At 34.1% G+C, this 14,655-nt stretch overlaps 2 protein-coding genes across 9 annotated transcripts in view; one reads left to right on the top strand and one right to left on the bottom strand.

Annotated features, from left to right (window-relative positions):
• Positions 1-14,655, bottom strand: part of Mitf (transcription factor Mitf) — a 99,277-nt gene that overhangs the window by 51,326 nt on the left and 33,296 nt on the right. For 2 of the 7 annotated variants that reach the window (XR_014436522.1, XM_083087622.1), the window contains exon 1: positions 7,515-7,958. The exons of 2 other annotated variants lie outside the window; for them this stretch is intronic. Coding sequence is in view for 3 of the 5 variants with exons in the window: in XM_083087622.1 (XP_082943748.1) it covers positions 7,515-7,900 (386 nt within the window). In the remaining 2 variants the exon portion in view is untranslated. Of the gene's footprint in view, positions 1-7,468; positions 7,959-14,655 lie in introns of those variants that run through there. 3 more of the 7 variants (XM_083087624.1, XM_083087626.1, XM_083087627.1) reach the window with 3 other exon arrangements.
• Positions 1-14,655, top strand: part of Ctsl4 (Cathepsin L4) — a 34,531-nt gene that overhangs the window by 10,982 nt on the left and 8,894 nt on the right. The window contains exon 1 of one of the 2 annotated variants that reach the window (XM_083087650.1): positions 4,766-4,856. The exons of the other annotated variant lie outside the window; for it this stretch is intronic. The gene's annotated coding sequence lies outside the window, so the exon portion shown is untranslated. Of the gene's footprint in view, positions 1-4,765; positions 4,857-14,655 lie in introns of those variants that run through there. 2 annotated transcript variants of the gene reach the window in all.

The raw sequence follows: 14,655 nt of genomic DNA, 5'->3' as shown, positions 1-14,655 counted from the left end.
AATCGGAAATAAGAATCGGGTATTACTAGTGATGGCTGAGTTCACTAGAAAACTTGTGACCGATTAAAGAACGGAACGAAAATACTGATAGAAGATTGGAAAAGTTTCCGATGAAAAATTTTCTGCGGGTAAGATCAAAGTTGAAATGGAATTGGATAGTTTTATTCTTTTCTGATAAAATCGTTGTATCGATATTTGGTGGGAAAACTGAACGCCGGCGAGCTTAATAATGTGTATCTTTGATTCCGGATTGTTTGTATTGTTTGTAACATCAAATTTTATTCACCCGTTACGCCATTAATTAAGGAATTTAATATCGTTCCTAGACGAAACTTGCCATTGAAAATCAATATAGTCAAATTGCTCTTGTTAGACCGAATTAAAAAGTGTAATTTTACTTTTAGTAGAAATTTAATTATCTTAAAATCTCATCGGAAAAACTTTCGTAGTTACAAAAAGAAAACGATTATAATTTGTGCGTTAAAATTTTATTATCACATAATTAATAAAGTTCAATAATAAACATCAAATATTTTCATCAATCGATTTCGCATAATTAATATCTGTTATATATAATTATATCTAATTATATCTATCTATTATATTTAATTATAGCTAAATCTCACGTATTCTATTAATAATTATTAATTAGCCATCTTAAAACTAATAGTAATAGCAATAATAGCAAGTGTATGTATGGTAGTTGAAAGAATGTGTGAAAAAATTCACACATTGTTAAATATTATTTATTATTACATTATATGTAACTCTCGTTATCATCCGTACAATCGCATCAATTTCAAATATCTTCACGAAAGGTTTTGACGCCAAAAGCTTAACTTTTTATAAACAGTCGACGGATCGAAGGTGACCGAGGCGCACTCGTATATTTCTTTTCGACGATATTGGATATTGGATGGTCGAAAATAATTTTCGACGTTACATTGGATACCATTAATTCTCCAAGGTCACGTACGAGTCCACTCGCGCAATACCTGAGCGAGAGTTTCTCTTTCCATACTATATGTACCGCACTTTTTGCCGGCAGGCTATTATACATGTCCTGTTTAGCAGAATGAAATGAAAAGGGAGAGGGACGAGACCGCGCGCGATCATAATACTGAATTTAGTGCTTATATAAAGAGCGACGGAAAATCGCTTATGGCAGCTTCATGCAAATGCGCGCGAACCTTTCCCGCGGTTTTCTTTCTTACTCACTATCTCTCTCTCTATATACGATGTTCAAGAAAGAGTTTTCTCGCAAAAGATTCCTCGAGAAAGAATCCTCAGAGGCAGATTTAGAAACATGTTTCACATATAAAAAATATGTCAAGAAAATTAATATATATATCATAAGTATTTAATTAATTAATAAAAAATATGTACAAGTAAGATTATTTAAAAATTAAGAGAGAATAGAGAGTTATTCTAATTAAAAATTAAAAATTATTTATATGTATCCTGTATTATAACACGTAAAAAATAACTTATAACACGAGAATAATTACAATATTATAGAAATTATAACTGCTATAATAAATGAAAGTTTATATTAGAAAGAGAGAAAGAGAAAAAGAAAGAGGAAGTAAACTAAAATAAAATAAATATCTTTATAATAATGGTAGGTTTTCTATAATATCTTTTATGTGTTAATATTTTTCTATAATAATTTATTTTTTTAATAAAACACGCTCTCTGTTTTACTGAAGAAATATGCCACTGAAAATCCCTGAACAAGGATCGCCGGAACAAGGAGTTCAGGATGTGGAAGGTGGTATTAATGTCATTAGTCTGGAAGAAAATCGGTGTAGCTCCTCGTCGCCAAAGTTTTATCTTCATCCCCGCGAAATGAATTAAGTGAGAAAATATAGCCGCACGCCCCACCGTGAGACAGTCGATATAAATCGCGATAATATGGAAAGCAGCTTCTTTGTCAGATTAATGTACATACACTCTCGACTAAGACGTCGGCTTCGGTCGAACGGGGCTGTACGTGCACAGAATTTCATCGTCGAAGCGAAGATTATCGTCGCGGGTGGGTTCTCGATCGTGAAATTCGAACAGCCATTTACTACGATATTCGATATTCCAGCGTGAGAAAATTAATCTTAACGAGTGAATTTATAGCAAGATCAAATTACAATAAGTAAAATAATGTAGCATAAATATACATAAATTTCTATTTTCATATAAAATGTAGAATTATAGTAAATAATTCTTCTCTCTCAATATCTCACTTTTGAAAAAGACGGAATTATTGTTCAATATTCATAAATAACTTTTAATCTTAACGAGCAAAGTACAAATAATGTGTCGATTTATGAAGTTAAGAATTTTCATTGCTTGCAAAGCAAAAATATAAGGTTCGATAAATTTTATAAATTTAAAATTTTATAAATTTTGAAGCAGAGAGACTTTTAGTCTGCAAAGTTCTCTATAGAATTGAAATATATGACATAAAGATGAGATAAAAACTCTTGTAAGATACATTTGGTGTCATATTAAATGCCACCCTCGCATTCTCTCATAGCTCTCCTCAAGTTCTCCCGGCGTAGAATTTAATAACAGATCGGTGAGCGACCCCGCGTCCGCGAAACAAACTGGCTAGAGATAAATTCTTTCTTTGCCTCCCGTGTTCTTCAACGTCGCTAACACCAACTACAAAAGTTTCATGAGGTTTATGAAAAGCTCAAAAGTGTCGACTGATAATAACAATCATAATCGTAATAAGCAGGCAGCGGAAAACGATTTACCTCCTCGACAAAGAAACGATGGGATGGAAACTTGCCGGGAAAACTTCATCAAGTTTAACGGAAACGAGGCAAAGGAAAGAAAAGATGGAGACAAAAGAGAAGAAGCGAAAAAAGGCAAAGAGAACAGATAACGAGACGGAAATATGATGTTAAGGTACGAGTGGTCCTTTGAAATATTATGCGACTAATACCTTGTCAGCAGACGTAGTTTCAATTTGCAATTTGTATCAATATGTCATTCATATAAGCCGTCTTTCCTCGCAATCTTGTCTCTTATCGCACGTGCTCGTTTTTCTCGGCGCATATTGTCAACCATCACATATACTATTTGTGCTCCAAATAATATCATAGAAACTTGGAATACGATACAAAAATATAGGGAAAGAACAACATCAAACAATATAAAAAAAACAATCCATGTTCGGTAGCAAGATACATAGCGCCACAGATTTATCAAAACATTCCTATAGATGAGTCCTTTGAAAATAAAAGATTGATATCGAATTTTATATTGCAAATATTTCCATTAATTTCAGGTATCAAAAATCTTTTTTCTATTGCTTTCTCTGGGAAATATTCTGTACAAAAATATTAAATAAAACAAAGCTTGATTAAAGAGATTTAAGAAATAATAAAAAAATCTAAGAAAAAATAAAAGACTCAAAGTATATATATAATAGTTAAAAGTATAGCTTGCAATTAACAATGTTGAAAAGTGAAGAAACTTTCCATGCCGACCGGAATTATACAGTGCACTCGATTAATCTATAGTAACAAAGCTTTTTAACAAAGTGCACTTAAGTTGCTACGTCTTGCTAAATGACCACTACCTTCCCTGTTATAGCATTACAAATTCTCCACCGTTAATCACAATCCGCTCAGGCGAAAAGATCGCGTAGAACATTTTGCATCGAATAAGTGTCGTGATGTTAATTCGAACAGGGAACTTTTAATTATTGGAGCGGACGAAGAAGTAATGATTATTGCAACATTTTCTCTCCATTATACATAAAAACTTATCGCAAAATTCTCTATAGATACAAATCTATCTTTACCGATATATCTTACATAATTTATGCAATAAACAAATATATAATATTTTTATTTTTGCAAATTTTCTTTTTTCTTCCCTCTAATTATATTTTTTAATATATTCTGTGAATAAATTATGTTAAATAATATCAAGGTTTATGTTATAGAATTTATGTCAAGGGTTTATATATCAAAGACCTCAGATGCAATATTTGCTTTATGATATTTTTAAGCTCGTGAAAGTCGAAATAAATCGATCGAAATAAATCAACGCATACAAGACTCAAGACTCAAGTTCGTTAAGCTTTGAATTCTCGCATGAGATTACACTTTCGCAAGCTCTTCCACGCGGAGGGTAAACGCGGAATTTGCCGGCCGGAAAATTACGCAAGTTGACCGTACGGAATCTCAACCGTAATCTTCGGCGCGTACGTGCATATATACGTGCGGTGGCTGTGAATCGTGCCAGACGATCGGGCGATACGGATTCGGGTTATGCAAATGCGAGAACCGAAGAGAAAGAGAGGGGGAGGATGGGCGAAAGAGAAAGAGAGATAGAGATCGACCGATACGTTACAGAGCGCGGAGGCGACGTTACCGTTACCGTTACCATTACCATTCTCGCTTACCGTAGCGGAACCGGGGGAAGGTAATCGAAAGCCCCTGGACGAAAATCAGGAACAAGGTCGTGCGAACGGTCACCAGCACGTGTGCGCGCGCGCGACGTAATTAGCCCATGCGACAAAGCGATTTAGCGAGAAATTATTCGCGATACGGTCTCCGAGTAGCATTTACGGCGCAAAGATGGCCGTCGGGCACAACTTGTGTAATTTAATCGCATATGAATTATGCGAACATCGGTTAATTCTCTGTGAGATATGTGTACATCGCATGGTTGTACAGCGAGATTGGCTATAAAAATGGTTTCCTTCTGAAATTATTTGTTTGTACTGCTATTAGTGCGCGAAATCATATGATGAACTATTATTACGGCAAAAGTAGATTAATTACAGCAGTTGTAAACAGAAATTTGCAGAACCATAAACCACGACTATCGCTGGTGATAAACACGTGAGTTAAAAGCAGCAATTTTCCAAACAAAAATGAGTACATACTATTAGAATAAACGATTAAATCTGTAATATTTACAGAGCAAAACTGGGGCCACGGAGTATATAACGGTGTAATTTTGTTAAATTAAAAAGTAGTAGCATTAGACATCAAACATTCGTTTGAAAATCTGTTAATAACTGTTTATAATTTAAATAATATAACAGTTCTCTTTTTACTATTCTATAAAATTTCTATATTTATTTTCAAATTTTGTACTTCCACCGATAAATCTAAAAACTTCTTTCCTCGTATTTCTGCCTATTGTATTTTTAGAATAATTGATTGCGAGAGAGAAAGAGCTAAAAATAAGACGTGATGATCTCTTACGCTAAAAATAGCCAAATTAAAGTTACATTTAAAGTTATATCTATTTGAATTTCTCAAAGTCACTGTCGGTTATATAATATGGTTACATCGCTATATACAAGCAATTTAAAAACGTGCGTTGTTTCGACTCCAAGCAGCACCGCACGTTCGTTTTCAGGAACGCACTCTGATCTGGACCCGATCCAAATGTCAATGCGAAACGCACATACAGGAAAAAATAATAATGAATCTCAATGTTTACATTAGCCTCTAGACGAGCGGATTTTCGCGCGTGTACAGTGCGGTACCACCGGAAGCGAAAAATATCTGATCATTTGTGCGTACAATGTACGCGCATACATGAATCGCACCGTTTCCTGTTTTTATCCAAAAGAAAAAAACACTGGCTAATTTATACGCGGCTATTATTGGGAATTATGTTCCTGTAACTTCCATATTCATTTTCAGCTTCTATCCAACGGCAACAGCGCTCATAATTTCCCTCCTATGCTTTTTTCCTCAATAGCCGCCAATGTCGCCCTCCCGCTATAACGCCGAAATTGTTTGAATATTTATGACGCATGTACGCAATTGTGCGAAGCTGTGTTACACGATGTATTTTACATCGATGGAGAAATGACGGCGTTTTATACCGGGAAGAAGAGACTGGTGAAATCAGATAATTTCAACGCGCGATGTTTATGTTATGACAAGCTCGATTAAATGTAACGCGCGCGCTAAATTTAACATCGAACCACCATTCAGCCATGATAGAAGTTTTGAATCGATGATCGGTGCGGTGAGATTTTCAAGAGAATATCGCATAATAATATTACACTGATAGTAACGTTATAATTAAATGCTTTGTAATTATTATCAGGCCTTAATTAGTTTTTCCATATATTGTTAATACGAGAACGAAATAACAACAAATTAAACATAACAGTTGAGACATAAATTAAATATATATCAATAATAATGTCAAATAAACACGTATTAGTATATTTTATCGCGAGATTATGAACAATAATAACAAGAAAATGTTGCAATATAACGTCTATAACGCCAACAAAATCTGGGAATTGATTTAGGATTCGATGACTTTAATGGATGTTGTTCTCCGCGAACAGATTATGACGGAAGTTTCCGGAAGACATCAACAAGTGATGAGAGATTGCGCAATATTCGAAGGCCTGGTTGCAATTTGCATGGCGCTTCGATGCACTTCGCGAACGGATGCAGCGGATACTCGCGTCGTCGCATCCGCCACTGGGTACTCGTGAGCAAAGTGTTGTCTACGAGTCGAGACGGGCAGACGGGTGATTCGCGTTCAGTGAGGAGCTGCGACAAGGACGTTTAAATTTGGACCTAGTGTTTACGACCGATGTGTAGACGAGGTGCGCGACAATCAAATGCAGCGCCCATGAAACAGGAAGACTGGTGTTCCTCGAGACGGCGCGGAACTCAAAACACGGCATCGACTGCCAAATGGATTATAAACCGAAGAATAACACCGACGTAAACGCGACCGATAAACCGGAGAACGGACTGAACGATGTGATTTGTTCACATAATGCTCCCAGGATCGGTTCCCTCGTGAAACGAGAATAATGTACAGAAATCTATAAATTCGTATTTATAACGAAAAATTCCTTTCATCCCGCTCTATTTTTCCAAGCTAGAATTTAAAATTTACATCTTATTGTTAGATTTGTTATGTTTGACGATTAACAGTCTTTGGAAACTTTATTATTGGGCGATATTAAAGTAGAAATAATTAAATGTAAAATTGAAATTTTCATACTTAATCAATCCTTGAAATAATAATCAATAATCAAACAAAACATGATAACTACAGACACATGATAACTAAAATTTTATGACTCTTTACATAGCAACGCAAGAGAATATTATTTATTCACACACATGCAATTCTCAAAATAGCTGTACTATCTTTAGTTTCTATAGAATTAGTCAGATAGTTATGGAAGTATGTCGCTGACGAATTCGTAACCAACATTCTGTATTACATCATTTCAAGACAAAGATGACAAGCAGGAATAAATGATTATAAGTATCGTATAATCATTATAATTGTCTCTGTACATACATATTTAAAAAAAATATTTAAAAAAAATATTAGTTCTAATATTTTTAACTGTCAAAATTTAAATTCTCGTACAAGAGAGAAACAATATACGAGAAATGCCTGCGAAACGGATTAAAATTAACGGGCAAATAATATAATTGTATAGAATGCGCACATATAACATCAGACACTAAGGAGTTAGTTCTCGATCGGTGCAGTACCAGCCTTGCAGTCGCGTGGCGCGCAAAGATCGCACCACGGTGGAATGGCTGTTGGGGGCGACATCCGGGGCGAGCGTCCCGTCGACGATCGACGGGTCCATCTCGAGGATCATCCGCAGATCCTCGTCGATGCCGATGTGGACACGTACCCGTTGCTGCTCGTCGTCGACGGGCGAGCGCGTGGCATCCGAGACGGGACGATCGTATGGCAGGGACGACGCCGCCAAGTGCGACGTCGCCCGCACCGGCGGCGACGGCGGCGGCACCGACGTCGACGTCGTCGACGGCCGTCGTATCACGACGTCGTTGATGCGATCCAATCGCGACACCAGCTCCTCGAACTCGACGATCTGTCGCGCGGTATCGAGCACGCCACCGCCTTGCATTGCACGTTTCCGCGCGCGCGCGCGCGCGATCAGCCGGCCCGGGGCGTCGCGACGCTACTACTAAAATCGGAGCAGCATCGCCGATGACAACGACGAACGATGACGATGATGATGACGGCAGCGGCGGCGGCGGTGGCGAAGAAGCGCTAGGTATAAGCGATGGACGGAACGCTCTAAACACGGATCCTGCCGTCTCATTCTCGTCCTCCTCTTCTCCCCCCGCGAAAGATGGACAGCTGACGCCTGTCTATTTCTTTCGCTCCCGCCACACGCGCGCATTTATTTTCACTCCAACCCGACATTGATGTCGCGATCCGCTCGGCGCTTTTGAAAATCGTCGCGAGACACGCGTTTCTCTTTGTTAACAACCGTTTACGATCGTTGATCCTACATGCGACATTCATAGAAAAATATAGAGCAGCGTGCTAAATTGATTTATAAGAACATTGACTGATTTAAAAAATGTTTACATTCCGCAATTAGGGAAGTATATAATAATGTAAAAAGAATACTTTAAGTATAATAACATAAAGAGAAATTTTTAAGAATGATGAAAATTGATTGCAAATTTTACATATTGATAGATATGTGTTATATATGATTGTGATTAATATTTTAGAATTAAATTAATTATTTAGAATTAATATTTAGAATTTAAAGAAAGTACAGTTTTATTTTTATGTGCGAATTTTAAATAGTATTTTTAAAACAAAATATTAAAATTTAAGATGTTTAAAACGTAATTTTTTAAATAGTATAGAAGATTTAATATGGTCGAGAGATAAAAAAATAATATTAAAATATAAATATTAACATACACATATACATATTTTAATTTAATTTTGCTGCTCTAATATATTTTAAAATATGTTTTAAAAAATACAGAGAAGAAAATAATAACAATATTGTAGGGAGTACAACTATTACAGCTAGATAGCAACCTGGATGTAGATAAAATATGCAGTATGACGTACCATATATGTGTTATATCAAATTTAAGATATGCGCGCAAGGAAATATCATAATAAAGTGACACAATTCTGTTGATATCTGCATCGTTCATTTGATTACGAATCAGGGGAATCACCAATTCATACGCTATTTATCCTCGTCAACGGATGAAAAATGTGTCACCTTCCTCCCTTAACATGATAACATATGCCGTTCACGCTCGCACGTTCATGTCACGTTGAAATTTATTATTACTCGCGTGTCTTGCTTGGCTAACTCTACTTAACGATGCTCTGTCTAGATCATAGCTCTGACCGCAAAGGTACCGCGGTGAAAGATATTTTAAACCCTGATTAACGTTAACGACATTATTGCAATCAATCTCCCTACCGTTCAAATAAAATTGTAAACCTTCGAAATTAAATGTTTAACTTTTACAATAAAGCATGTAACATTATCTATGCCTAAATTTATATGAAACGACATATTTCAAACATTGAAAAATAAAATAGAATTATGGATAAATTGATTACTAATATATGACGTAAAAAGAATTATTTTCTTTTTCTTCTATGATAATTAAAAAAATATTATTACACATACATTAATTATATTTATTTTATTCGCGTGTGTACCTGTCACATCAATTTATTACGTCTAATTGTAAGTCATGTCTATTTGGTCAAGAGACACATCTAAACTAACTCTATGAAACTCTCGACGACGAGACTACCCTATGCATACACAGGTGCGCGATACGTTTACATCGCATAACGCGGCATCCGTTCAAAGATGCGTTACGTAACGTACGACGAAGAGCAGCTGCCGGCGAACGATGTACGATCGCGCGCGACAAACAGTTTGAAAAATAAAAAGAAATCAGTGCAAAAAAAGAACGTTGTCGCGTCGTGACCGAGGAAACTGGGTATCGCGTTTTCGCGAACACCATGACGGCGGCGACGAGCGCACTTATCGGAATTTCCAGTCATTGCACCGACTAATACGAGAATCGAGCCGGCTCGTGCTGGATTCGTAGCAGCCGTTCTCATCCGTCTGTCACGAGAAAGAAAAAGGGAGACAGAGAGAGAAACGATATCAGTATCGCTGGCATTGTCTGGCCAAGTTCGCTGGCTTTTGTCGGTTCAGCTCGGAATTGTCTCATAGAAAGGAACGCGTATAATGTTGTCCACCACGGATACTCTCGTAGCAAAAATTATAATAAGTGACATTATTCCTACATTCACGTATATCCGCATTTGTGATAGTGAATCGAGGGAATCACCGACATGTTTGCTGATTATTATGCATTATAAATTTAATTAATTCCTAATTAATTAATTCAGAATTAATATCTCAAGACATAAAAACTCGTTATTAAACATAGAAATTCACCGAGAAAAAGAAAAAGAAAAGGAAAGAGAGATGAAGATTATTAAAATATCTGTATCATGAAGAGACTCATTAGTGAGATTAGTATATTGTTATTATTCATACTATTAATTGCGTCCTCATTATTATTATAATTATTGCAATTGCTATGCAATGAAACAGATTAATATCTGCATATATTCAATGTCGAAAGCGGAAGAAAGAACGTCAAGCTCTCGTATCATATGATAAAAATGGAATGTGTTTCTCTAAAACGAATTGTCCAATTTATCGAAATCATTATCATGCTCACTGATGATGCATAATATTCATAGGCACATTCATAGGCGTACTCATTGTAACCAATTGTTTCTACCGTGGAATTAAGTCTATAAATAATTAGCTCAAATTACACAAGATCAAAAATATTATGTCAATGATGCAAACATTAAATGAAAAATAAATAGAAAAAAACATAACATTTTAAATTAGATTGATAAAGATCGCTATCTAATTTTTGTTTCACAAAAAGAATAGAAGGCTGAAAAAATTATGATTAGGCAATGCACGCAAATAATTTCATGTCCTTGCGAGGTAAGGAACTTACGGTGAAATCACAACTTGACAACAAACGTGATAAATCCTTGACAAATAGGGAAAAAACTGGCATCAATTTCTATTGTGCACTCGAAAAAAAACGTCACGATTATGAGAATCATATCGCATGACTTTAGATAACACGTTTGAATTTTTATCAAAAAAAAAAAAAAAAAGGGAAAAGGTTAAAATTCAACTACAAATTATTCATAGAATTCGGATAAGAGAGAATTGCATCCTGTGATGATGTCACGACTGGAAAGTCTAAATGTTATATCCGTTATAAGCACTCTCGAAAAATATTAGAAATTGCGTTCACTTCCAGTACGAAGATTAATTTGCCTCAAAAACTATACGTAGGAAACTAGAATGGCATACGGAAAATACATTCCTGCTTTTGGCTTTAAAACTGAGATCAAGGCATTCCAGACATTGTAATTTTTTTCCCCATCGATGACTAAAAATGCTATTTTAAATAGTTGAAGCTTTTACAAGTCCAATATATATTTTGTATCTTGAGACTTTATAAAAAATATTACTGCTTATATTATTGCTCCTTCTTCGTCAGAATATTTTATAAAATAATAAAAATTAGAGACTTTTTTTAAACAACATATCATTAAGAGTTTTTAATCATAATAAAATTGAGATGAATAAAATTATTTACATGTAAAGAATTATTATAATTTTTTTCGACTTTTTTAGTTGCGTTGCCAGTTGCTATAACTAATAATTAGCGAAAAATAGTTGAATAGTATCGTTAAAAGCTGACTGTTCAAAAATTTGAAGTTTGTTAAACGGAAATCGCGAAATAAAGAAAATAAACTAGAGATAGAGAATTTAAATAGATTCTGACAGGAGGAGAGTCAGACAAATATGAGAAGTCAAACGCTTGGCGCGTATTCACACATTAACACTAAAAATAATTTCATGTGGAGATATGTGTTTTTCTTTAGATATAATCTATATATATTATATATTATCTATATATATATATATATATATATATATATATATATATATTTTGTATATTAATTATCGTTTGTACAAATTATCAATCGATTAAAATTCAATTAAATTAGTTTTATAAAATTGTAATGTATATATCGTTCCATATAAGATGTGTAATATTAGAAGTTAAGAAATTATGAAAAAATTGAGATCTAATTGAACTACGAATAAGAAAAAGTAAAGATTGATTTTTGTACTGCATCTTGCATACATGTCAACTAATCTCGTATTCAGTCCTAGAATAAATATGATTCATCACGTTTACATTCTGAATCGCGCCAAGTCACGAAACATTTTTCAAGGTCTATATTAATGATATCTAGTGATCAATCACAACAGAATAAGCCATATCCTTTTGTATAAAGACTATTTAACTTCACAAACCGTGACATAAATATTCTATTGTATAGGTAAATGTGTCAAACAAGAGAATATAATTATATTATAAGAGAGAAAGAAAAGAGAAGAAGAGAGAAAATCAATCAATAAAACTGATCTGTCGATTTAAAATGATAAGAAATTCTAGCTCTTTTTTTTGTAAATAGTTTTTTTCCAAAATTCAAAAAGTATAGTTTCTTAAAGATTATAAATTTTCTTTCTCTTCTTACATACGTAGGTGTCCAAACAATATAATATTAAAGAATACAGTGAAAATATATAAATTTATCATCACGCAAAATTCGCTCAAAGCGAAAAGAGATGTTTGCTAACCGCATTTATAAAGTAGTACTTCGTTCTCCACTTCCGCTGATTGCCTTTATCAAAGAGATCGTTGATCCTTCGTTGGAGAATTCCTACCTTCCTCAATATGAACTTGAAAGCAATACAATTGAAGGTCAATCCGATGTGGATGCTTCATGAGATATATTATACAAAATTCAAAAATAATGATTCAATTTCTGAAACTACTTTTTATCAATGCCTTCTTTTCCTATTTTTCTCTCCTTCTCTCCCTTCCTCTTTTCACTTTTCCATCTTAATGGCTTCATATTATAACACAATCTCTTTTCCATTCGATTGTATTTTCCCGAGTAATAAAGCATTCCCAACGTAAATTAGGTCATTGAACTCACGATGCATCGTGATCACAATTACAACTAATGATAAATTAGATGCGTACTTTGTTAATTTTTGAAAGATTATTGATAATTGATATTATCTATTTCTCAATATTCCAGCCAAAAAACATTATTATTCGCTCGCATGTGTGTGTGTTCGCACACGTGATAAATATCATTATTATTGCTCGTTAACGCGCTATCTGAAGACAATCGCGTCCGTGTCACATTGTTGTTATGTCACAGATTGTCGGGAAAGATCAACGAAGCGGTAAACAATAATATTCTGATCATCAAAACTTCCGCGATTAGAAATACATTAGTATACGATTACTAAAATTATAATTACTTATATTTCATAATATAAAATTATAAATTGGACTTTTTCCTGCATGAAAAATGACTTCACAATCATTCACATAAAATAAATATAATAAATATATAGTTACTCTCTCTCACCTAATTTCAAAATCAATAATATAATAAAATTAAAATCTCCTTTGACTACCAATAAATAAATATACTGCAGAAATATAACAGTATATTCTTTTTTATTAAAAGAATCTTAAGCACAATATTCCTCAAGTGTTCATTCACCATTACAGCTATTCTATGCGCAATTGAAATTTTAGCTTAGGCTCATGTTGCCTTCTCGGCGGGTATCAATTAACGCCTGGTGCATGAAACTGATTAGAACGCAAGAACTTTCGGGAGCAATTCGAGCACACCGGGAAACTCTCGGAGACTGTGAAAGTTGATATTCGCGGTGTGCGCTCAGCTTCTCGCCTGGAACTCGCGGATCGCTAGTACCCGAGAGAATCTAATACGAGTTAAGATACATAGACCATTCATCAAAGATAAGCATGTGTTTTCCTGAGAGATCGCGATTACCAATCACGATCGCTTAGCATTGCTCATTGCTCATAATTTAGCGAACACGACCGAGCCTTTATATGTATTGTCTCGTTGATAGATTCATGACTAACGACATGCCCCTTTTATATGCCATTTAAAAGCCTGGTCATAAGATGCAGAGTCCACTTTATTTAATACGTAACAACAAAATCATTAAAATTTGCCGAAATGTTTCGTATAAGTTTTTTTTTTCTATTTTAATTTATATTTCTATTTTTTAAGCGAATATAGTTTTTTATTATTTAATTTTATCGTTTTTTTATTTTGTTAAAAAAAGATCTAAATAACAGAGATACTACATTTTGTAGTTATAATCACGACACGTTTTGATTCTTGTCAAAAAACGGAATGCGAGGTTTGATTGAATTTGATTCGATTTCGCAATCAAAATTGGAATTGCAACTCCTTTTATTTTTTGTCCTTTCTATAGATACAGTATGTGGTTCTCATTTTAATTGAAGAGATACTACTTCCGAGCATCGAATGCTGAAAAATCCTTTTTTTCCAAAAATAAATACTTAGTTAACGTATTTTTAAAAATATCAAACATAAAAATTCATTAGTATCCATTTCTTTCAAATTCTACAATTAAACGGGATGAAAAGAAGAAATTGTAAATAGTAAATATATCAGTTTCACGTCTTTTAATGAACACACAAATTATATAGTATTTAATAAACACACATTATAATTTACACATATTATAATTTATTTATCATATAGAACATATGCATATTGATAAGTTTAACGCGAATAAAACATATTAAATAGCACATTTATCATATCATTCCTTTATTTTCTTAACGATTTTATTTTCATTCTTTTACACGATTTCAGTTCAATGTCTTTAAAGGC

The sequence above is a fragment of the Camponotus vicinus genome, unplaced genomic scaffold, assembly GCF_025532165.1.
Source record: "Camponotus vicinus isolate PSW18456_S1 unplaced genomic scaffold, iyCamVici1.0 SCAF_13, whole genome shotgun sequence".
Taxonomy (NCBI): Eukaryota; Metazoa; Arthropoda; class Insecta; order Hymenoptera; family Formicidae; genus Camponotus; species Camponotus vicinus.
Note: the sequence above shows the minus strand (reverse complement) of the source record. Positions and strands in the feature narration are given on the sequence as shown.